The 24,315-nt window shown below is 40.5% G+C and overlaps 1 protein-coding gene across 1 annotated transcript; it reads right to left on the bottom strand.

Annotated features, from left to right (window-relative positions):
- Positions 1–49: 49 nt before the first annotated feature.
- kcnk6 (potassium channel, subfamily K, member 6) lies at positions 50–20,072 on the bottom strand. The gene is made up of 3 exons (XM_078246987.1): positions 19,651–20,072; positions 14,682–15,074; positions 50–1,654 (listed from the first exon to the last, which is right to left on the bottom strand). The coding sequence occupies exons 1-3, from the start codon at positions 19,964–19,966 to the stop codon at positions 1,404–1,406; spliced, it is 960 nt and encodes a 319-aa protein (XP_078103113.1). The 5' UTR covers positions 19,967–20,072; the 3' UTR covers positions 50–1,403.
- Between the last annotated feature and the right edge of the window lie 4,243 nt (positions 20,073–24,315).

The following is a 24,315-nucleotide window of genomic DNA, read 5'->3' as shown; positions in this document are numbered from 1 at the left end:
AAACTATCTCATAGAAGTAGAGGATGACATGCATTATGAGAACAAAATGTACAGGAAAAAAGTTATTTTTTAATTTATTGTTGTCCAATGTAAATAAATGTTAAACCGATATTAAACTACAAAACATACACACCAACATGGGCAGAGACAACTTATTTTACAGTATCAGGATATATAATTAGCCTTCTCATACAATTACAACTTCGATGGTAAAATATTAAAGTGCATTTCAAGTGTTCATGACCTCTAAAAGTCACACAGAACAATAACATTTTTGAATTGAAATCACTTTTTATTTACCGCCATTTTTTCCTTTTTCTCCATATCCCTCTATTCCAACCCTTTAAACCTATTTATTTATTTTTACTGCTCTGGAGCTTTTTACAGTCTATGCTCTGGAGATGTAGTAACAGACATGTAGACACAAGGGGGCAGCACCATAAAAGGAGGACAGCCCATGTCCTGAAGCAAACAGTGCTCCTCTGTGGTTTCTGTACTCTTCAAAGCTGACCCAGACACAGGAGAGTCAATACTTTCAAAACAGGAAATCTGATTAAACACGTTGCAGTAAACTTCCCCACTGTTTTAAATGCTCAGCGTAGGTGGACATTTGACCTTTATTTAAGGAAGTGATCTAAAGTTTTAACAGTTTCACATGTCGTTTCACTGCAGTTGTGATCAGTCGTGCAAAAAAAGTGAGCGGAGGTCAATCCTGTCTCTAAATATGATTGGACGGTCTGGTCAATAGTTTGGAGGAGGTTTGGCCATGATGTGTGTGCATATATGAAATATAAAGTGAAGGACCTGAACTATGCACCTAAATAAAAACTAATTCAGTTGAAAGTTGGCAAGTGCATCCTTGATTGTGTTAGGCAACAACATTTAATTATTATAATTAAATGCAATTGTATTTAGTCCTAAAGTAGCAACCCAGACCGGTGACACATAAAGCAACATGACAAAAATGCATGCAAGACAAAAGTGATCTAAAAACCAACCAAGTATCAAAACTTTTTGCGTCGAGCCCTTCACGTGTTGACCCGAGGCTGTAAACGCAGCAGCCAAGTACGGCGAACGCAGCGTTATCGGTTATGGCATGGTTTAGCCCAGGCGGGTTGCCGTAGTCAAGGTAGGATAGTCCTTTCATATGTGCAGAAAGCGGTGTGTAGTAACCACTCACAAACTTATTGGCGGTCCTCTCACTAAGGCTGAATCTTAAAACTCATCTCAATTCCTCATTATATGACGCTCTCGCCTCTGGACGTGTTCAACAAAGAGACTAAAGAAGACTAGAAGTAAAAAAAAATAAAAATTAAGACAAGAATTCAGATTCAGCCCACTAGTGTGAGTGCCAGAGGTAGAGCTGCTGCTTCTTCTCCCCACCCCCCCCCCCCCCCACCAGCTCAGCCTGAGTGGATGGTGTTGTAAGTGGACTGTGATCCCAGCTTCAGGTGCTTGCTGGCCTCTTTTTCTGTCTGGCAAGGGGGCGCCTGATCTTCACGTTTGCCCTCCACGATGGGCTCCCTGTCGTCCTCCAGGTCCGACTCGTCACAGTGCGGCAGCTGCAGGAAGGTGGTCAGGCCGTGCAGGTCGGCCATTTTGTGGAAGGTGCGCAGCAGGAGGTACATCATCATCAGACCCAGGAACAGGTAGACTTGGGGGAGACACGGGATGGGACAGAGAGACAAATGTCACAGGAGATCATTTATTTAACAGAACAATGTGCAAATGTATTCTCGCAAAATAAAGTCTTTACCTGAAGCTGACTTTCTACTGTTTCTGAAAAAAAATGGTATGCATCAGAAGGTTTGCCTCAAATGGAATAAGACCGCTCCACCATCCATCCCATCAATGTGGCTGCTGGATGTGATGGCACACCTCACACTCAAATAGCTAAACATCAACCACAAAGTTTTATAAGAGCTGTAATCCTTTCTGCTGACTGAAGGATTACGGTAAAACAACTGGCCAGATGTGTGTAGCCTTCGACTAATCACGGTCTTCACGATTAGCGAATCCCTTCTTTCAAATCTCGATTAATCGTTCAGCCCTAGCTGCATTCATGGAGTAGTTGTAAAATAAAGTGCCCTTCTAGTTTAGTGTAAATGTGTTGCCACGCTGTAGGTACGTGTGGTATTTCCTTTACGTGCAACACAGAGCCGTCGATTCGCACCCAGTAGTGATGTGAAGGTTTCACAGACACTTGTGCTCTTCAGCTTAGTGCCTTTTCATTTGACTTAAAGAGAACAATGAACAAATGTAAAATAATACTCTTTATAAATGGATGTTTTATTGTAACGATCGTAGAGAAAAGACGGAGGAAACTACCGTGTTATCAGGCCAAACTCTAAATGTGATCCAACTGTAAATCTACTAGTTTACTGCTCAGTCTGCTCCGTTCCTGACTGCTTTAACTCGGAAAATGTGGCCAGTAAAGAGCCGAGGAATTAATGTCAAAGTCTGGCATACGCTGGGCCGTTTTAGTAAACTATTTTAGTAAATCCATTTCACCAAAAAGTAGGACAAAAATGCCCTCAAGTAGGTGGGCATAGGTGAAAACAAAATCTGCTCAACATTTATTACTTCTGCTCTGGTTGTTTGCCTTGAAAAGAAAAGCCATGTGGTTTTCTTCCGTCACATGGAAGCACTGAACATAACCACAGAGTTCAGGTCCTGGACAATGGTCTCTCACTATGCAAGCAGGCCAACTCGGTATAGGATTACAGAGGCCTCAGCTCCACAACTGTACAGTTACTGTGGGAAGTGTGCAGTTAAGTGGTGCAGTGGAAATCCCAGGGGAAATATGAAGTCTTTAGTCCTTTATGCTTTCCTATCTACAGGTTTCGGGAAGCCCCATTTAGGAATTGAACAACAAAAACCTTAATGCAACCTACCTGGAATTAGATTTAAAGAAGAACAGATAAGAATAATAGCTCCTTATTAACACATTTAATGAATAACTGTGCTTGAGTCAAACTGTTTGAACCTGCCAGCTTTCAATCTTCTAATGTTAAACAGCATCAGGGGGAAAACAGAACACAACGAGTCAAAGGACTTTGACTGTCCAAACTCAAAATATTTGCTCTTCAGCAACACCAGAAATGCTTTGCTCTCAGGGAAAAGCCTTGAAAACAGCAGTTTTGAACGTTGCAGATTCAATAACAACATGTTTGGGGCCTTTGCATTACATAACTTCAACTCCAGAATCTTTTATATGACGACAAAGTATAGATTATTCTTGGAAAATAATAGGAAATTAAGATTTGAAGGCTCCACTGCCTCCTCACAAAAGGATGGATTGTAATTAGTGAATCGTAAAATGACAATGTTAAATGTTAAAAAACACCTCTATCCTCCAACCATTTTTTTCCTCCTATGGTTGATGCCTCATTTGATCTGTGGAAGCGCAAAGGTATTAAATCAATGAAAGATCTCTTCATTGATGGAATATTCCCTTCCTTTGAACAATTGCGCATTAAATTTAGTCTGCCACAAAATCAATTCTTCAGATTCCTCCAAATACGTAATTTTATTAAATCCAATACATCATGCTTCCCCACACTACCTAACGTTACCCCTTTGGAATCTCTGTTCACTTTTGATCCTTCAGCTAAAGCAGCAATATCCTTTGTGTATAATTATTTGTCAGGATTGCAGAAAACCTCTCTAGTCCTTCTTAAATCTGCATGGGAGAAGGACTTGGGTCTGGTAATACCAGAGGATCAGTGGGAAAACACTTTGAAGAAAGTGCATACAGCGTCAATATGCATTAGACATGGGCTTGTACAGTTCAAGGTTCAACATCGCCTTCATTATTCAAAAGTAAAACTTGCCAAAATATATCCTAATGTAGATGCTACTTGTGATCGATGTAAACAGTTTCCCGCCACGTTGGCACACATGTTCTGGCTTTGTCCTAAAATACACAATTATTGGAGGCCTATTTTCCAGACTTTATCTGATGTTGATGATAGCTCCAGATCCTTTGATTGGTATATTTGGTGTCTTTGGTGATGGAAGTCCTCTCAGGGGAGCTAACGGTATGGTGGCAGCCTTTATAATGTTATTAGCACGAAGCTTGGTTCTCCTTAACTGGAAAAACCCACAGCCTCCCTGTTATATTGTCTGGTTAAGAGATGTAATGCAATGTAAAACTGGAGAAATTAAGATTAAAAGTGCGAGGCTCTGCCTTTAAATTTGAGAAAATATGGCGGCCTTTCATAGCCTATGCTGAATCTAAGCTTTAAATCTCCTCATGCGACTATTAGTCCCTAGTCATTGTCATTATAAGTCTATTCAGATTTTTTTTTTTTTTTAACATCGCATCAATTAATCCTTTCATATTGAACTGGTAAGCAACTAAATTTTTATTTTTTTTATGGATTATAAATTTATTTATTAATGTATGCACATGTATGTATATATTAATCTATTTTGGGATTTATTTTCTCAGATTTTCACTATAATTTTTTGTCTTGTTTTTTCCACCTTTAAAAAAAAAAAAAAAGGTTATTTGCATTGCACAGATCTGTAAAACTTGTGTTCTGAAAACCAATAAACACAGTATTAAAAAAAAAGAAAAAAAGAAAGTAAAAACACACTTATGGAAGTTGGCCCTCATTTAGATTTACTACTACAGCAGGGAATGTGTATTTACAAGAACACATTTACATATGATCAGTTTCAGTACTTTTGCTGGGGAAACACCACCAGTTCCAGGAAACATCTTGCAACCTGCAGGGACCGCGTGGGTTGATCTGACTCGACCTGGCTGTGAACTGCTGGGTCTCCTTCCAAACTGAAGTCGAGGGATTAGCCGAGGACAGGACACACAAGTTCGACTGTGTCCACCTGGGTCCCTCGACCATAAAAATCTAATCTAGGGTAGACACCTTTCTGGAAAAGTAGTACTAACGAGTACTATTCATTCATTCCTTTTGAGGCGAAAAACTCTACGTATTACAATCCTGTTTTCTTTCCAAGATTGTGGGCCTGTGAAGCCATTTTAGATTCATGTTTTTTGTTGTGATTACATTTTTATTTTTTATTTTTCAACATACAACTTGTATTCGCCACCCACACAGACAAAAATCAAGAAAAGATGACAGTAACTCCAATATGTTAAAGACCATTCAATAAAATAGTAACAAAATAGACAATGAGCCAGAAACCTACGTATGTATAAATGACACCATAAGCCCATCATACCCGTCTCTCCCCAGCACAGTGCTTCTTAGGAGCCCTCCAGAAAGATTTAGATTCAAGTTTTGAAGTTCAAGTTGTTTATTTAGATTTAGATAAAGCCTTAACCCTCCTGTTGTCCTCGGGTCAAATCTGACCCGTTTTCAAAGTCAGAAATTTGGGTTTCTTTCAAGCGGATTGCTAAAAAATTGACACGGATGGTTCCATAGAAACGCTCTTCGAGTATAATTAATGATAAGTTCACTACTTTAATTTAGTTTTATTCAATTTTATAGCATTTGGAGGGGAAACAATGAAATTGTTTCAAAGTGGTATCCTGACTTAAGTTTGACACATACCAATCTGTGATTCTCTCAACATATGGTCCTCTAATTTTAACCATTAGTCCAAAATAATTCATAATTTCAGTTGGTCAAAGAATTGTGGGGGAATGAACAAAACTGAACACAAAAATATGTGAAATGCAGAACCACTCATTTCCTTAATTTCAGCAGACCACGTTCACCTCAACAGGTTGTTCTGAGCATTTAGTGTCATATTATTCACTGTAGAGCTCTCGGACTGAGACCACAGAGGGGAAAAAACAACAGCTTGGCCACATTTGGACAAAAAAAAAGGGTCATTCCAACCGTGATTCAATTACTGAAAAAAACCACCCGCACAGAAGCTGAGTAACAAGAGCACGCTATGAAAAGAACCTCCATCATGTGACGGTAGGATTATATTTTCCTGTCCATACTGTCAAGCAAACACACTTCGGCCTTTATTTCTGACAGGACAGATGAAGACATGAAAGGGGAGAGAGAGGGGGAATGACATGCAGCAAAGGGCCGCAGGTCGGAGTCGAACCTGGGTCCGCTGCGTTGAGGAGTAAACCTCTATATATGGGCGTCCACTCTACCAACTGAGCTATCTGGGCGCCCGCCAACACACTTCTGAAAGAGGCTTTGTACCAAAACTATCAAAATGCAGTTGCAATGTTCTTTCAAATACCACAACACATTTATTCTGTAACTTGCTCCTAAACAACATGTTTAATAAAAATGCCAGGATGCCTGAACTAACTAAAAAGATAATCAGCAACTACTAAATTATAAAATACGTGTGTGTGTGTGTGTGTGTGTGTGTGTGTGTGTGTAGTAAGCATAGGTAATATTTGTGGTACTCGCCATTATGGTTGTAGGATGTGCAATATCTGGTAGGGCACTGGTGCAATATTTTTTTAATTTGGTATGGTATTGTGCAGTGGTGTAGTAAGTTATTGATCCCAACATGATTTTATGGGAAATGTGCAATCTGGGTAGAATTAAGGGCAATATGAGGGGGAGGATGACTTTTCTCTTTCTTCTGTGAGTGTGGGAGAAGGTAGGGGGCTGCTTTTCTTTGTTCTATATCGTTTGAAACTGAACCTCCTTGAGTTTTGGACGGTTGGTTGAACAAAAGACATCTGAACACATCAACTTGGTCACTTTGGAGACTTTTTTTACACTATGTTTTGACACTTTCTAGTCGCAGATTATCAGATTAAAATCAACAATAAAAATAAGCGTTAGCTGTAGCCCTACAGTAGTTGATTTCACATATTTTGAGATATTTCCAATGTCTGACCGATGTGAAAGGTGCTCTAAGCGATGGCACACGTTTTTTAGGCTACAACATTTTTTGTCACATACAGCAAACATCTCCTCACCTTCTGCCTGTCCCCTGAACACACTGTAAAAACTTGGTCTCTGTATACTGAAACAAACTGCTCCAGCCAATAACCGACAAGGAGTTGGTTGACCCATCACCGCAGCATTGTTAGCACGTAGGCTACTTCCACAATGCGCGTTCATGACTGTTTCAGGAAGCAGGGAAGGGAGGGGGAAGGGACGGGAGGAGGAGGAGGGAGGGGCGAGCTAGCCTCCATTTTGTTTGACAATACTTTGAACGTCAACAAGAAGTAACGTCACCCCACATTGCTTAGAGCACCTTGAAGGCGCGACCAACTTACAGCAACTAACCAACCGACAGAGCCACCCATAGAGCCAGTGCTGTTGCATTGACTCCCTCCAGGTTTTACGAAACTCAAAAAAAGAAGAGCCACGAATGCTTCTGGGATAATTTCCCTGCTGCTCCATGAAATTCTCTGTAAAGTCGGATAAACTTAAAATAAGCGACACAGAAGAGTGTGCTCCAAATTTCCAGGCAGCTAACAGATAGCTCGGGAGAGCAGTTTCATTTCTGAGGAACCCACTTCTCAACCCCTGACCTGCCAACGAGAAAATAGAAGCACTGAAAAGGTGCTACTTCTCACATCAGAGGGTCAGCTTCTCCCTTCAGAGCAGGGCGACAAAACAATCATCCTGGAAATAAGACTTTTTAAAACCTTTGTTTTATTCTCTCAAGACAAAAAACTACAGTTCTTCCTCCGATGTCCTTTATGAAAAACATTTTATCCATCAGCATGATACAATCTGCACTAACCAGTCATAACCCTGCCAATGTTTTCCATGTCATGCTATTAAGTCCTTTTCAGGACATTGCATCTCGCCTGCTTTACTTGTGTAATGACAAAAAGCTGCATCATCATCTTTTCTCTCGAAAGAGAAAGAGAAAGTTCTGCAGCAGAGAAGTCATCTCTGAGCCTCTGCAGGCCACCACACTGCCGGATGCGACAGATATTCTGGTGTACCTGCTCTATCTACAGCTCTGCAGGCATGTAGCTGCTCTGTGTGAGCCTCACAGGAAAAAACAGCAACAGAAAACTCAGATTGGACAGACAGACAGTCTAGCTGGATTTACCCTGCAGAGATCTGAGGAGCGGTTAACCTTAGTGCCAACCAAAGTCCAGTTTAAAATTACAACACGAAGGTAACGGACATCCGGCCAAAATGAGGGACATCCGGCGGAATTTCCAGCGGCACCGGAGCAATCCCGGAAGTGCAACGTCGTGGATAGAGACTAGTTTTCATATTAACATAGCCAAAAGTGCAGTGGGTTTAATATTCTTAGATATCATTGAAGTGAAATAACAACAGGGGTAGACATTTGAAAATATCACAATGAGCCAGCGTTTTGTTGAAATTGGCTTTTAAATTATGGGTAACACTTTACTTGAAGGTATCTACATAAGAGTGACATGACAGTGTCATTAACACGACACTGTCATGACCCCTATGAACCCTAACCCTAAGCATAACTTGTCATAACAAAAACCGAATGACACTTACTAAAAGAAGCGTTAGGTCATAAATGTTTATGAAACGTTCATGACAGTGTCATGTCACCCTTATGTAGATACCTTCAAAGTGCAACCAAATTATGTTAGGATGTTTGAGAGTGTAGAAACACTGTTGGTGTAAAAACACGCATTTATAAAAATGAGGATTATGAGATTCGATTTACATTGATAAACTCTCTCTGAATAAATAATCATTCCTACAGGATGAAGCGGTCGCTGCCAACTTTTCCACCTCGGCCAGGTTCAAACAAACCGCAATATTTAGCCGGTTTTTATTTTCATGCAGAAAGTCACTTATTGCACCACAATAGGTAAAGTTATAATGCTTGTTGCTGGTTCAGTTTAGTTGCAGGCTTGATCTGATTACAGTTTGTTGTGTATTGCTAAACTCTAACCACAGTCAGCATTACCAACAGTCACCTGAGCTAAACAGTTGACATCCCCTGCAAGAACTCATTCCAAGCAACTGTAAGGGATTTGTTTGTAAAAAGTGAAAGGTCCAAAGGCCAGAAAGTCTGACTCCAATAATCTCTCTAAATTATAATCCCCAGTGTATTCGTTAATGACCCAAAAGACCAGAAAACCTAAAGAATCACTGAGACGATAGAATAAAGTCAAGTACTTTTACTGAACAGTATTTTAAAGTGCCCATATTATGAAAAAAAAAAGAAATCACTTTTTCTGGGATTTGGGGTGTTATTTTGGGTCTTTGCAAAAAAAATCCATGCCGTTTTGAGTGAGATACAGTTTCTGAATGTGTCCTGCCTTCAGTCTCCGGGTGAGCTGTTCAAAATCGGCACGGCTTTCTATGTCACTAGCCGAAACGAGCTGGCTAACTGCAACCGTTCTAGTGTGCTACCTCGTTCTCAATGGCAAAGCACTGCTACAACACACACAAGTTCACCATAATCTACAAAAGAACTACTTACATGTGTGCCCTTGTTTAGAATAAGTCTCCCGGCTAATCCTGCCTTGTAACTGACCGAAGTTGGCAGTTGAACAGCCTCTCTTTTACCGTCTATGGAGCGAACCACATACACATCCATTGTAGACTAGACAGCAGGTCTCATATTTCAGACACTGCAAAGTTCTACATCGTTTGTCTAACATTTTGTTATTAAATTCACTTCTGAGACGTTTTTTATGCGAGAAATCAACTATATAAAGCTCAAATATGGGCTGTTTTACGAAAATTGATGGCTAATTGCAAATTTGGTAAGACGTGTCAGACTTCAGGAGCTCCACAGTCTGACGAGAAAGCGGAAAACTCCATACCCAGTGAAAGTCACCGTTCCCCGGTTACTGGACGACCGGGGCTCTGCGGAGCTCCGGAGCTGGCTGGCTGCCAGCTGCAGGCATAACTTTCGTATATTTACAGTTTGAATTTCATCACGTCACTTATAAAACAGCTACCCCAAGGTCTTATAAAGCTAACAATGGTGTCCGATTTCAATTTAATGCATTTTTGTGAACATTAGGGGTTTCGTTTAAGAGGTCTAAGAGAAGGCTAGCTAGCTCTCATCAATAGAGCTCCATCCAGCCGCAGGCTTTATCAATGAGACTCGCGGACAAGAGGCGTTTATTTCCCCGATCGTTTGTTTAAATAACTCAACACACATATCCATTATAAGATTAACTGGAACCTGTGGTAAGAGATTGCTGGCGTAAGAAGCTCGCTGACCGCGCTCTCACTCACTAACACTGGCCATTTAGCAGGAAGAGGAGAGCTGCAGGCCCTGGAGCTCTGTCAGGGCAGTGGCGTTTGGTAGTCCATTAACCCAAAAAACGGTGACTTTGCACGGGTATGGAGTGCCGTGGGCTGCCAGCCGTGATGGAGCTCCATCTACCTCCCAGCAGGCCGGGGTCTGTGATGGAAGGCGGGCCGGGCGGCGAGGCAGCAACGCAGGCAGTACCGGTCGCTGAACTCCCGACACACAGTCGAACGAAATTTGCAATTAGCCTTCAATTTTCGTAAAACGGCCCATATTTGACCTCTACATAGTTGATTTCTCGCATAAAAAAAATCTCAGAAGTGAATTTAGTAATTAAATAGCGGACCTCTGGAGATCTGCATGACCTAGCTAGATTCAGAAGACTAAGCTGACCTCAGGTCAGTGGTGTAGCCTATGCAAATGTTGGGGCGTGACAAAGACTAGGAGTTGGGATGCTGACGTCAACTTCCAGCTTTGTTGAGAGTCGCCCGTTTTCAGCGGCAGTTTCAAAATATGAGATTTTCATAGTAAAAGGGGTATCAATGGGATTTTGAGCTTCTATGCAGGTCCTATTTACCCACCGAACTGTCGTTCTTCAACTATGACAAGGTAAAATCGGTTTTGCATTCTATCACCCCTTTAAAATACAATTATGAACCTGAAAATGAGCATAATATGGGAGCTTTAAGTATTTACAAACGCATGCAGGCCTACATGCGGGCTACACAACTGACACCTCCTTGTGCCTCCCAGTTATGCGCAATGTTACAAAGTTCCACTCCTTTTTATTCTCTCTGGGTGAAGTCCTTCCTCTGTGTCCTCCGCACTTGGGGGATGCTTCATGCATCCCAGGATGGCAGAAGTCGGTTCATTCTCAGAAACCCCTCTCTCCTCGTCGTGACCTACCAAGCGCCTAAACGCACATCCCTACTTGACTATTTCCTGCCATAAAACCTCTCACACATAAACACACACAATCATGGTAAACTTTAACATCCTATATGGCATCACCCCCTCTTCTCTCCCTCAAACATTTATCTTAACCTCACAGGGGGGGTGACCTCTAGCAAGCTTAACCTTCTATTCAATTCCATTGAACCACTTCCTCAATTGACTGCGCACAGCTTCTTTTGCAACGTGGACAAATATAACTGCTAATATTCTACAATCGTGTCTATAATAATAGAAATAACAACAACTCTTCACGTCTCAAAACAGGCTCAGTGCAGCCAAACACTTCTACAATCCTCACTGAGACAACACACACCGTCCCCCATAAAAACAATAGCTTTACAGTTTGAATAATTTGACACACAAATATTTTCTTTAAAAAAAAAAAAAAAGTGAAATTCTTTCACATGACATTTTTTTAACCAGTTTTTTTTAGGTAAACAAGAAGGAATGACAAATAGCAGTTTGCTTCAAAAGATATTACTGAAAAAAAGTTAAAACTAACAAGGTATGTAATAGTGACAAAAAATGTGGGGCTAATCCTGCCTCTCTCCAGCATCAGGCCACGAGTTTTCATCAACATCACATGGGATGTCCTCTCTTGCCATGCACCTGGGGAAGAACCTTCTGGAGTGCCTTATCCATCCGTGGCAGTCCTCTGGACTCGTGTCCCCACATCTGGCACTCATAACCTTCAATAGCGACATTTGGTCAAGTGGGTGTTGATCATACACTTTCCACCTCCAGGCAGAGAAAAACTGTTATTTACTGTAAGCATGCGATTCTCACCCGTTTGGTGGAAAATGTTGCATTACAGATGCAACTGTAGATCTTTGCAGATTGGGTTGCACCCTCAACCCTGCCTCTCTCAACGAGAGACCATGACTCACAACATGGTCTGTAAGTGTAGCCCTGTTTTCATCGGGAATTACAGCTTTTGGTCTTCCTCCACGCGCCAGCTCTCTCCCTGACACTCTTTTCCCTCCTTGGTCCATTTCAGAAGACAGTCTTACATACAGTGTGTATGTGTTCACCAACAAGTCTAAAACAAGACAGCGGCTTAGTCTTTCAGCTGAAATTGCAATCAGCAGTGTTTGAAATGCAACAGGCTGAAATCCATTCTGTTTTGAATGTGTGATTAACAGTTTTGACAGCAGTGTGCTGTAAATCCACAGTGTTGTGCAGGTTAATGGTTACAGCCATTTGATAAGTGTGTAGACTTTTGAAAACGGTGTTCAAGCAATGAAATACGAACTAGAGGTTCTACTGTGGTTAGAGTTTTGCACGTGTGGCTCCAGTTGTGCCCACTGTCGTTTAGCAACCAAAAAAAACCAACAACCCTGTATTGCTTATCTGCAGTTTTATTTTAGGTTACAGTTTAGTTACAGGCTTGGTCTGATAACAATCAGGTTAGCTCCTGGGTATTTGCCGACAAGTTGCGCTGTGAAGTTTTATTGTAAACAAGTGGAAGTTATGTTTACATTCGACGTTGTTCATCAAAATGCATTGCGTTTAACCCTGAGGCCTAACAAACTTTCTCATAAAAGCAGCGGCAAAACTGACATGCAAGGGCAGCGGCGAGTGAACAGAAGGTGCCAGGCATCAAACAAAGAACCCCGTGATCAATAGACGACCCACAGCCGCCCTAGTATGACTTAACCGCTGATTATTCTTTATCAGAATGATGCAGCATCAGGCTAGATGACCAAAATAATTGACAGATGTTGGGATGTAACCAGACCAACAAAAGAGGAGGAGGCCAGGAGGACTGACAGTACACTTCACTTGCATCTATATACACTGTATATTACATAAGATATCAGACCTCAACAGTTTGTTTTCACAACACTTGTACAGGTATTATAATTTCTGATTCAATTCCAAGTGTGTACTGTCTCATACTTAGCAAGGCAGTGGAAGTGAGTAACGTCTGGCATTTGTCAGTATTTTACACCACGTCTATGTTAAATTCCACGTGCGAGTACCAATTAATCTGCACTAACTAAAACATAGGTATATAAAACTAATTTGTTTGCTCAGTGAACAGGTGCTGATATGTCAAACATTGTGGCCTGAATCACAATGGGACAACACCTTCTTATCAAATATCCTGCAGACGTCCTGCAGATGGCCAAGCCTCAAAAAGGAGGAAGTGTGTGAGCTTGTTACTGTGACTGTGTTGACTGTTGAAACAGTCAGACTAACCTTAGAACGAGTTAAACATCAGACGTGACAAAAACAAAAAAACAAGTACCTGAAGCAGAATGTCTGTGTTTGCTTAAAAAAGGATGCATGGCACTTGTATGATCAGAAAAACTGGTTGCAGTTTTTGGAAACAAGTTTAAAATGCATAAAAAAAGACACACTAGACTAGTAAACTAGTAAAATGACAAGTTTGAGGATACTGATGCGCTGATATTCAGTGTGGGTTAGTAAGGGAATACATGTACCGGCGTTACGTATTCAGAATACAAATCATGAGTAACTGTATTCCGTTACAGTTACAATTTAAATAGTTGGTATTTAGAATACAGTCACATTGTTGAAATCAATGGATTACATGACGATATTTCTCTCTTTCATGAGTTTATTCACTCTCTGAATAAATTAAGGCAACTCCATGAATTTCCCGTAGTCCCAATATGAAAACGAAAGAATTAGCTATTTGCGTGATCAGTCAAATGGAGTCGGAACCGGCACAACAGAGCCAGGGCATGAATGCGTTTCTATCTTGGAAATTCAAACAGCAATTCACATTAAAGAAAGAGAAGGGAGAACGAAATATAACTGTGCAGCGCAACCTCTGCTTGCCAGCAACCAACCTCCTTTCAACTTCCAAATTCCTCCACCTCCAACCTGAAGAAGCATCTTAAAGTAAGTTATTTTTTTAAAATTAGCCAAGGGTAGTCGTCTGCTGTAGTTTTACTGGTCACCTTGTTATTTTATAGTTGTATCAGGTAGCTACCTGCTTAGTTGACGTGCGACTTTACATTCTCCTACGTGCTGATTTACTAGCCCCAGAGCCGTTGATAGACTGACTAGCCCCGTTTGACATGCTAGCTAACGTTAGCTAACATTAGCTCGTGGTAGCTTAGACCACGGTTACATTTTTGTATGCAGTTCGGGACTACAAATACAAAAATCGATCTGCTTGTTCAGGTACACATTCAGCCAGTTGGAACAGAAGACCACACCAGAATAGGCCTGTTTAGTAAGCTGTATGTGATGGCCGCATTCATATATATATATATATATATATATATATATATATATATATATATATATATATATATATATATATATATATATATATATATATATATATATATAAAAATAAAAGGTTAAAGTGAGTGTGATTTTTTGCGAGAATCTGTACCAAACAAAAGATGTTTTTTTCTTTAGTCTATAGGATACAACTTGTAGGCCGGGATGTCTCTGCAGCACAATACTTTATTTTAGAATGGTTTGACACATAATTTCCTTTAACAAATATTGCGCCCCCCTGCGATTTGTATATTGCACTAGTTCATATTGTGATTTCGATAAAATTGTGCAGCCCTACTGGACTCGACTGTAACAACAACAGCACTCACCCATGACAGTGACCTGGTACAGCTGCCTGTACTTCTGCCCAGGCTGCGTCCCCGGAACGAAATCTCCCAGTCCGATGGTGCACAGCGAGATGAAACAGAAGTAGATGCCATCCAAGAACGACCAGGACAACTCTACTGAGCTGAACACGGCCGCTGGCACCACGAAGAAGCACAACACCACCACAAGCAGCAGCAACAGGAAGTGGACAAATGTGGCCGGCCGAGGCTCCATGCCCGACCGCTGCAGGAGCCTGACGGGAGCGAGGACCAGAGGGCACATGATCCTCTGGACGCAGGCGGTGAGCACCAGCATGGTGAAAGGGACTCCTATCAAGGCGTAGAGGATGGAAAAAGCTTTTCCAGTGTCAGACAGCGGAGTGGATTGACCATACCCTGGAGATAAAAGGAAGAGGGCAGATATGTTGTTGCATTTGTATGTACATTTAGAATAATTCTTCTTAACCCTTGTGTTGTCCTCCAGGGTCAAAATGAACACTTATTTTAGGCAAGGCAGCTTTATTTGTATAGCACATTTCAGCAACAGGCAATTCAAATTGCTTTACATAAAACGGATTAAAAACATAATCGACAAGAATAAAATTGACAGTGCAGTATAAGAAATTAAACATTAAAGGGCAGTTCTAGAATGTCATACAGTGTCATCAATGCAACTTCAGTATAACAAATGAACAGTTATTTAAAGAAAGGCAACATCAAAAAGATAGGTCTTCAGCCTTGATTTAAAAGAACAGAGTTGCTGCAGACCTGCAGTTTTCTAGGAGTTTGTTCCAGATATGTGGAGCGTAAAAACTGAATGCTGCTTCCCCCTGTTTAGTTCTGACTCTGGGGACAACAAGCAGACCTGTCCCAGACGACCTGAGAGGTCTGGGTGGGTCATAGTCTAGCAGCAGATCAGAAATGTATTTTGGCCCTAAACCGTTTAGTGATTTATAAACCAGCAAAATTATTTTGAAATCAATTCTTTGAGGCACTGGAAGCCAGAATAGAGACTTCAGAACTGGAGTGATGTGATCCACTTTCTTGGTCTTAGTGAGGACTCGAGCAGCAGCGTTCTGAATCAGCTGTCTGATTTTTTTTAGGGAGACCTGTGAAGACACCGTTACAGTAGTCAAGTCTACTGAAGATAAAAGCATGGACAAGTTTTTCCAAATCCTACTGAGACATAAGTCCTTTAACCCTTGATATATTTTTAAGGTGGTAATAGGCTGACTTTGTAATTGTCTTAATGTGGCTGTTAAAATTCAGGTCTGAGTCCATGACTACACCAAGATTTCTGGCTTTGTCTGTTGTTTTTAACATTGTCGTTTGAAGCTGTTAAACACCATTTTTAAATTTATGTTGCTTTTTGACATTTTCTTTCCCCATTACCACCAGTATATTCACCACTAGAACCAACTAATTAACCCTAGTTTTACACTTATTTTGGGAATTCATGTTCAATAAACCTCATTTATATGAAATTATTATTATAATTATTATTATTTTTTACTATTATTACTATTAATTAGCCTAGTCCTAATTTTTTTGCTGATATTTGCAGCTCTGTGGAGAAAATATTCCAATTCAATGAACTTTATAAGTCCGTTAGGAACTTCATTTGTGCAGATCAGTGCTTGTATAATACATATACCCAACAACACCAGTTTTCATCACACATTTCACACAGTTCACATACTCAGCAACACAACACACACGTCGCATACCAATACATGAACAATAGGCAATTAAAAGAATGTTAACAAAATAATTCCTAACATGTCTTTACAATGAATCAATGAATGAACCAAGCTTAAAGATTTTCGACCAATAGTAGAATTATGGAGCAATGTTTTTGGAGCAGATCTCCACTTTGATTGTATCTCTTGCATGCGCACGAGCATGGGGGCAAAGAAAAAGAAGACTGCTAGCTAGCAAATGGATGTAAACAATGCAAGCTTTAAAATATTCAAAAATAAAACCCAGCTTTTCAAATGTTTCATAAAATGAAGGAAATGTATTAACTCCCGGACTGAAGAGGCACAAAACAACTATGAACGACGCAGACGTCTCTCTTTTGTGGTGTCTTTGTCTCTCTTTGTGGTTGTTTGTCTCACCCGCCACCCGGGAGATGATCAGAGAGGTTGTGAACAAACTCACAGTTTCACCAAAAAGCTTGCATTGTTTACTTCCACAATCTGATTTTGCAGAACTCTATGGTTCCACTTCAACGTACCTAATGTAGTTGTGCACACAGTTATTTGATACAATGAGGGGTTATAAAAATAACAAATGAAATTTGTTCACTTCTGGTTTAGTCTACAGTATATCCACTACATTTCACTTCTGGGATTGCTCCGTTGCCGATGGAAATTCCACCGGATATCACTGATTCAGGCCGGATGTCCATTACCTTGGGCTTCCTTTGTGTTGAAATTTTAAACTCCGGTGGATTTCTGAAGACTATGGTTAACTGCTCCTCAGATCTCTGCAGGGTAAATCCAGACAGCTAGCTAGACTATCTGTCCAATCTGAGTTTTCTGTTGCACGACTAAAACAACTTTTGAAACTACACGTTCCACCAAAACAAGTTCCTTCTCGAGGCTATTTTGCAGCGGCACCGTGGCTCCGTACGCTGCTTAGCACCGCCCAAGACGATTGTGATTGGTTTAAAGAAATGTACGTTTTTCTCCCATCCCGGAATGCTGTGTGGACTAGCCAGACCCTCCTCCGCAGCGCTGTGGAGGAAGGTCTGGCAATGCGAGACTACTTCTGGTTTTACCTCCAGATAAAAAAAAAAAAAAAGGGCAAGATAATAAACTGGTTTGTTCACAACCTGCATGATCATCTGACTGCTTGTGTTGGCAACTAAACATATTATAAAGATAACATTTAAGAAAGTGTCACATAAGTAAAAAAATATGCAGTATTGTGAAAGAAGTTCATGCATCCCACACAGTAGAGCAAACAAACTGCTCCTGAAAACAAAGGGGATTTCTGTCCTGCTTCATACATTTGAGTTTGCGTGTCCCATGTGAGCAGCAGTGTGGAATGTGACCGTTTCTATTTTCATATTGGTTCGCTTAAATAGCACAGAAGCTTGCAATGAAGCCCTAAGGAGCATATCTGTGTGACGTTACTGCGATGATGCTGCAGTATTTTGGTAGTGAGTCCTGGTAGTGTTACACTGGCAGTGCCTGTCAAAACTTCTGTCAATTCACAAACTTCATAAGCCAGGGTTTCCCCCAGAAAAGTTGTTTAGCCCGGTAGCAAGTGTCTGATGGCAGCATTAATGTCGAGCCCGAAATCTGATATCATAATATGGACGGAATCGCGAAATTGAGAATTTAAAAAAAGCTAAACCCAGATTCCATGGGGCCACACTTTAAGTCTGTGCTAAAGCTAACTGGAGATTTGAAAATATGACTATGTCTTAGTTTCTAACCAAGCCGCCCCACTGTAATTGTAGTTTTAAAAAACGTCTTAACATACATTAAAAAAATAATACGCAGTGGCTTAGTCCGGGTGGGGAGCAACTGAGGCATGGTGGGCCACCAGGTCTGCTATACACTGGGGGAAACCCTGTAAGCCAATTGCAGGCCATGTCTTTTGGGGTTTTGAATACTGACCATTAAAATGACACCAAATACAAAGTCCAATACACTTATAGCTTGTACGTATGTATGTACTATATGTACTATATATATATATATATATATATATATATATATATATATATATATATATATATATATATATATATATATATATATATATATATAAAGTTCCAGAATGTGTTTGTTTTTTCCATCTGTCATGTTCTTCTAACATGAAAAACTAACCTATTTTATTCCCTCTTAACACAAAATGTAATATGCACCATAGTCTGAATTGTCCATATTTTTTCCTAGTCATGGATGCATGGACAGAAAACAACACCGCTGTCTCGGCTGGTTATGATGTGGGTGTATAAGTAATACGTGGTTGTGCAGGTGTGTGCAGTAATATGTGGTTGTGCAAGTGTGTGAATAGTACAGGGACACCACAACGTTACTAGTGTAGATGAACTGGGTGGTCCCACAAAAACCTCTGTATGAAAACCCAGCTGCACCCTTTACTTCCTGTAACATTCAGCTCAGGCATCTATATACAGCGGGTGTTCAGACCACAGTGTCACATAAAATATAATTGAATCAGACTGTGCAGTTTTATGGTAACAGTCAGTGAACTTACTATCGTCCCATTTATCTGCCTTCTGCCTTATAATTACACAATAAAAGTCCCATTTCAGGCCTTTATCATATTATGTATATTTGAATGTTGAGGGAACTGTTTTTGCTGCTCTTATTTTACATATTTTCAGTTACTTTTGTGTGTGTGTGTGTGTGTGTGTGTGTGTGTGTGTGTGTGTGTGTTTAAGAGCTGCACTAAGGCAAATTCCTAGCCTGTGTTGAAATGGCATTATAGTATTGAACAGAATTGAATTAAACAACTGGACATTCCCTAAGATCAAGGGAAATAACTTGTATGCTAAAAGAGTTTCTCACATTTGAATGAACAGGAAATGATGTGTTTATTTGTTAAGTATTGAGGAAACCTATTTCCCCTCTGGGGCTGTGTGGTTTTCTGTTATGATAGGTTTGTATTTTGATCTCTTAACTGACTAAAAGCTGAAAGTCACTCACACAGCTGAAATGTGTCAGTCACATCAACGACACGTGGCACAATAAAGTTATTACCAGTAGGCCTATTAGACTTTTGTGGCGTTTTATCTCCTAAAAACAAAGTCCTTATAGGCCTATTGGACTGGTGGTGCTTTCGTTTTGTTACAAATTCATGGCGTTATGTTATCTTGGTGTGTAGCCTAGATACTGGGGACATCTTCATGGGATTTTAAAAAGGTATAGGCTATTTTCAGTTAGTTTCACGTCCCAAGTTACTTTTGTCGCTAACAACTTTTGCCTGAACTCACCGACAGTGGTGACCAGAGTGTTGGCGAAGAACATGGAGGATGTCAGGTCCCAGTTGGAGGTAACGGAGCCGTTTTTGAGGACGGAGACGCCGTACTTGTTGGCCGTCAGCACTTTGACCAGAAAGAGTTCGAGCGACGTGGAGTTGACGCAGCTCTGGTTCAGAAATTCCTGCTTCAGGACTTCCATGTCTTGTCGCAGCTTGTCCTCCACCGGCCGCTCGATGCTGGAGAACATCAGGGCTCCGAACAGCAGGTAGATGATATAAAACAGTATGAAGCCTGTAAGCAGCAGCCACGACCTGCCTACAGAATTCATGTCTTGTTTCACTCCGGGATTAACATCAGCGGGAGCTGCTCTAAACGGGGCTTCCCTCTGTCTGTGTGACTGCTCTCCTTTCTTTTTGCTCTCTGTGTGAGAACTGTGTTTTTGGGGGCTGTCCTAATTGAACTTGAACCCCTCCTTTTCAATGCATCCTCCTCCCACAGTAGAGACAGCACAGCAGGGTGTGTTCAACTCAGAAGGGAAGTGCATCATGGATCCTGGAAAAGTCTCCCCATGGACGTGTATACAGGGATCACAAGCTTCTGTCAACCAAGAACACATCGTTGTTGGATTATTGCACTTTTAATCTTTTTCTCAATTATTAATCCGAGCAAAACTTTAATAAAGTTGTGACTTGTTTGACAGAACTTGCCATTGTTTTAAAGGCATTTTCAATCCCACTGAAATGAAAAATAATCCTCTTCTTCTGCTGCTCAGTAATTAAGATTTCTTTAACAAATTCCCCAAATTATAAATTATTATTGCGTTTTTTTGGGCCAGAGATAACCAGGAAGAGACGTATCTCCTTAGTTGTCTTGTAAGACCCATTGTTATTATCAGGTTAATTTACCAAAATATGAATCTCACTTAACATTATTTTATATTTCAATTAAGCCTTTATTTCCTCAGCATCATCCAAAACAACAAGGGAGATGTGTCACTTCCAGCTGCCATGTTTGTTTGGTTCAACTGTAGCAGATATGTGGTATGTGTGTGGTAAATTAGTGCATATGTATCTCTGTATCTGTATGTTGTAATACTACGATTGCTGCTTTTAGCCCTTACAGGAGTTTTAGGTTTTCTCCTCCATGTTTTGTGATCCAGATGTGGCCCACACCCTTTCTGTGATGTGGTCCTCATCTGGCTATGTCGTGTCTTGGCCGAGTTCTATGCTGGCCACATTGAGGTTGAGTCATCGGTATGATTCTGCATGGTATCTGGGCCTGAAGGAAGTGGCAGATGTGGGCTGCAGTTACATGCTGTCTGTGTTCCTTGTAAATCCACGTCTGTATATTCTGAACCCGACCGTCGATAAAACCTGCTAAGTCATTTTACTTGATCGTGTAATTGTTCAGTAGTGTTTTTGTAAGTTAAGTCTCAGTGTCTGCCAGAGTTTCTCCCATCACTGAGCCACACATTGACCTTAAAGAACCCTGGTATGGGTCAGTGGAGAGTTCCCATGATGTCCATGATGGCCTAAAAGATTTTCCACAGCCATTTATTTCACTGACAAGAAAACAATTCTGTAGCACAAACACAGAGCTGTTGCCGGGCTTTCAGCTATCAATGGTTTGAGTTGTTGGAGGAAGGTCCTGGGTTTGGATCTCTGTCCTGGTTTTTTTGGTGTGGATTTTTATACAGTCTAGGGTATGAATATAGCAGGTAATGGGTTTCCTCCAAATATGAAAATCATGCATATCATAATGTACAATATAATACTCCTGCCATTCATCTTGAGTAAAACACTATCCTCGGAGCTGGAGTAGGTTCCTGGGGGCTGTACACAGAACATTTTTTAGGGAACACATTTCCACATGAGGATCACTTAATGCAATTTTCTTAGACATTTTGGGAAATATGCTTATTTGCTTTCTTTTCTTGAGTTTAATGACTACATTGACACAATTTTCATGTTGGTTTAGTAGATATGAAGCTACACCCAGCAGCTGGTTAGCTTAGCTTAGCATGAAGACTGAAGACAAGTGGGAAACAGCTAGCCTAGCACCGTCCAAAGGTAACTGAATCCACCTACCAGCACCTCTAACTCTTACTCATTAAAACATTATATCTCACTTATTCAATCTGTAAAAAAAGTTTAAAAAAACATGTTGTGGTTATACAAGGGTCATGTGCCAGACTATTTGTTGGCTGGGAGTAGTTAATGAAATCTTGTTGTTACCATGAGGTTGCCAGGCAACCAGCGGAAACTTCTATCCCCAACCTTAACCCTTTAACTCAAAGCAGCAGAGTGGTAGTGATCTTCTCATCCAACGCTCAGCAAGAAAGTTAATAAGCTTATTTCCCAAAATTATTCCCTAAATCGAGCTCAATGAAACTTAAAGTGCTCATATTATGCGCATTTTCAGGTTCATAATTGTATTTAGAGGTTGTACCAGAATAGGTTTACATGGTTTAATTTTCAAAAAACACCATATTTTTGTTGTACTGCACATTGCTGCAGCTCCTCTTTTCACCCTGTGTGTTGAGCTCTCTGTTTTAAAGTAAGGCATCTCACTTCTGTTCCATCTTTGTTGGGAGTCGCACATGTGCAGTAGCTAGGTAAGGACAACCAGCCAGTCAGAAACAGAGTATGAGGGCGTGCCATCCTAGCAGCTAGCAGCTAGGCGAGCATTATAACGTGTGTTACAAAGTGACGCACGTTCGTCACAGAAGTAAAGGCTGGACTACAATAGAGCTGTTTGGAGCAGTTTGTGAACAGTGTTTTCTGTTGGAGATGGTAAGTCCCTTTGGGCTTTTTCACTTTGTAAACCTATAACGTGCACAAAAAAGATATATAACACAATAAAGGTAAGGGGAACAGCCAAAAAGCATAATATGAGCACTTTAAATTCCAGTTCATAAAACGCTCAGATCTAAATTCATGACTCGTCAGAGTTTTAACAGCTGCCGCTTGTTTTCACAGACAGAGATTGCTAGGCACAGTAAAACACCCTCCGCATGCTCTGTTATTTTCTTCGTGAAGTAATCGCTGTCATGTTTGTGGAGTTTATGTAAAAGGCCGGCCGACTCATACAGTGTAAACGGTGGGGCCAGGGTCAGGTCGGCTGTTTTCCACCCCGCAGTACAAAGCTCTGTTAACACGGAGCAGCAGGGAGGCAGGAGCTGCTCTGACTCAGCAAATAAAGTGCTTAACTCTTCACTCTCTCTGGATGACAGAGCTGCTTCACTGATCTCACTGGGGAGAGATGTTGGCTTTTTATTTAAAAGTGAACCTTCAGCCTTTGATATAGTGGGATTTCCTGAGCAACACTGCAGACAAACTGCCTAACCTGCAATGAAATATACATATTTTTTATGTAGGCCTATTGAAAGAAATGCTAAGCTCGGCTACTGTATACAAAGTAATCTTTTTACCAATCATAGGCTACAGTATCACTTATATCAGTTGAGCTAAGCCAAAGTATAGTATTCAAAAAATACCTTTCTTATCCTCTGCACAAACATGCATGAATTAATACATGTGAACACAACACGTAACATGTTGTTTTGATAAACAGTGGAAGATGTCACGATGTGTGCTATTTTATGTTTGTCTATTTATAGTCAGGGGGAGATGATGCTAGTCTGCCTACAAGCTAAACACTTAAGCTTGTGACCAGCAGATTTCAGTTCAGCAGCTATTTTTCAAAATAGTTTTTTTTGAACCACTTCTCTTACAAAAATGCACCATACCAATCTGCTATTGCATAATTAATCGGATCATTTATTGGACGTCTCAACACTGTTTTGTTAAGACTGTTGAAATCTGGTGCCTGAGTAATCCTGCAAAATTTGATGGCAACAAACAGCAGTGTGATGAATTTTGTCCATAACTGTTTGGTCATGAGCCTGACACTTAATTATTGCACAAACCATCCTTACACAAAGTCAGAGTGCTCCTGGACAGGATTAACATATACTCCAAAAATCCACATGATTGTATATCACTGTGCGTTTTGATGCGACACATTCTTGCCACTTTATACAACAAATCAACGCATTTAGAGAAATGTTCTGCCTCGTCCAAGGATTTTCACTCAAGAGTGTGGCAGTAGCATGAACAGGCAACACCATTTTCACATTGATCACACAAAAGAGTTGGCTGACTTAAATTCAGATTTTAGTCTAGAAAAACTATAAATCTATCTTAATCTAGTACTCTCATTCCCACATATACATCGAAAGAGTTGTTGATCTCTGAAATCATTCCTCCTCTGGCCGTGAAGCAAATCTATACCAGCTCAGCTAATTGTTGAGTTATCCAGGTCTTTCCATCTATATTATTTCATTTATATAAATATATTTACATAATTAGATACCAAAATGTTCCTGTTTCAGGCAAAGGTCTTAAATAATTAAATAGTAGTTATCTTGTGGTGATTATAGCTTGTCAGTAATGCAGCTTTTAACACGTCACATACTTCTGAATGTCACAAGGCAGCGATCAGCCATCACACAGTATCATTTTATTACGTCAGTTAACAAGGCGGCAACTGCTTCCTCATTTGAGACCGATCAGAAAATATTTCTTTTCTTTTTCAGCAATTTGTAGTTTGTACAAATGACAGACACACATACTTGATTGTTTCTGAAATTCATCACAAATGATTTGAGTTGACAAT

The sequence above is a fragment of the Sander vitreus genome, chromosome 3 (assembly GCF_031162955.1).
Source record: "Sander vitreus isolate 19-12246 chromosome 3, sanVit1, whole genome shotgun sequence".
Classification (NCBI taxonomy): domain Eukaryota; kingdom Metazoa; phylum Chordata; class Actinopteri; order Perciformes; family Percidae; genus Sander; species Sander vitreus.
The sequence above is the reverse complement of the archived record's forward strand: the minus strand, read 5'-3'. Positions and strand labels throughout refer to the sequence as shown.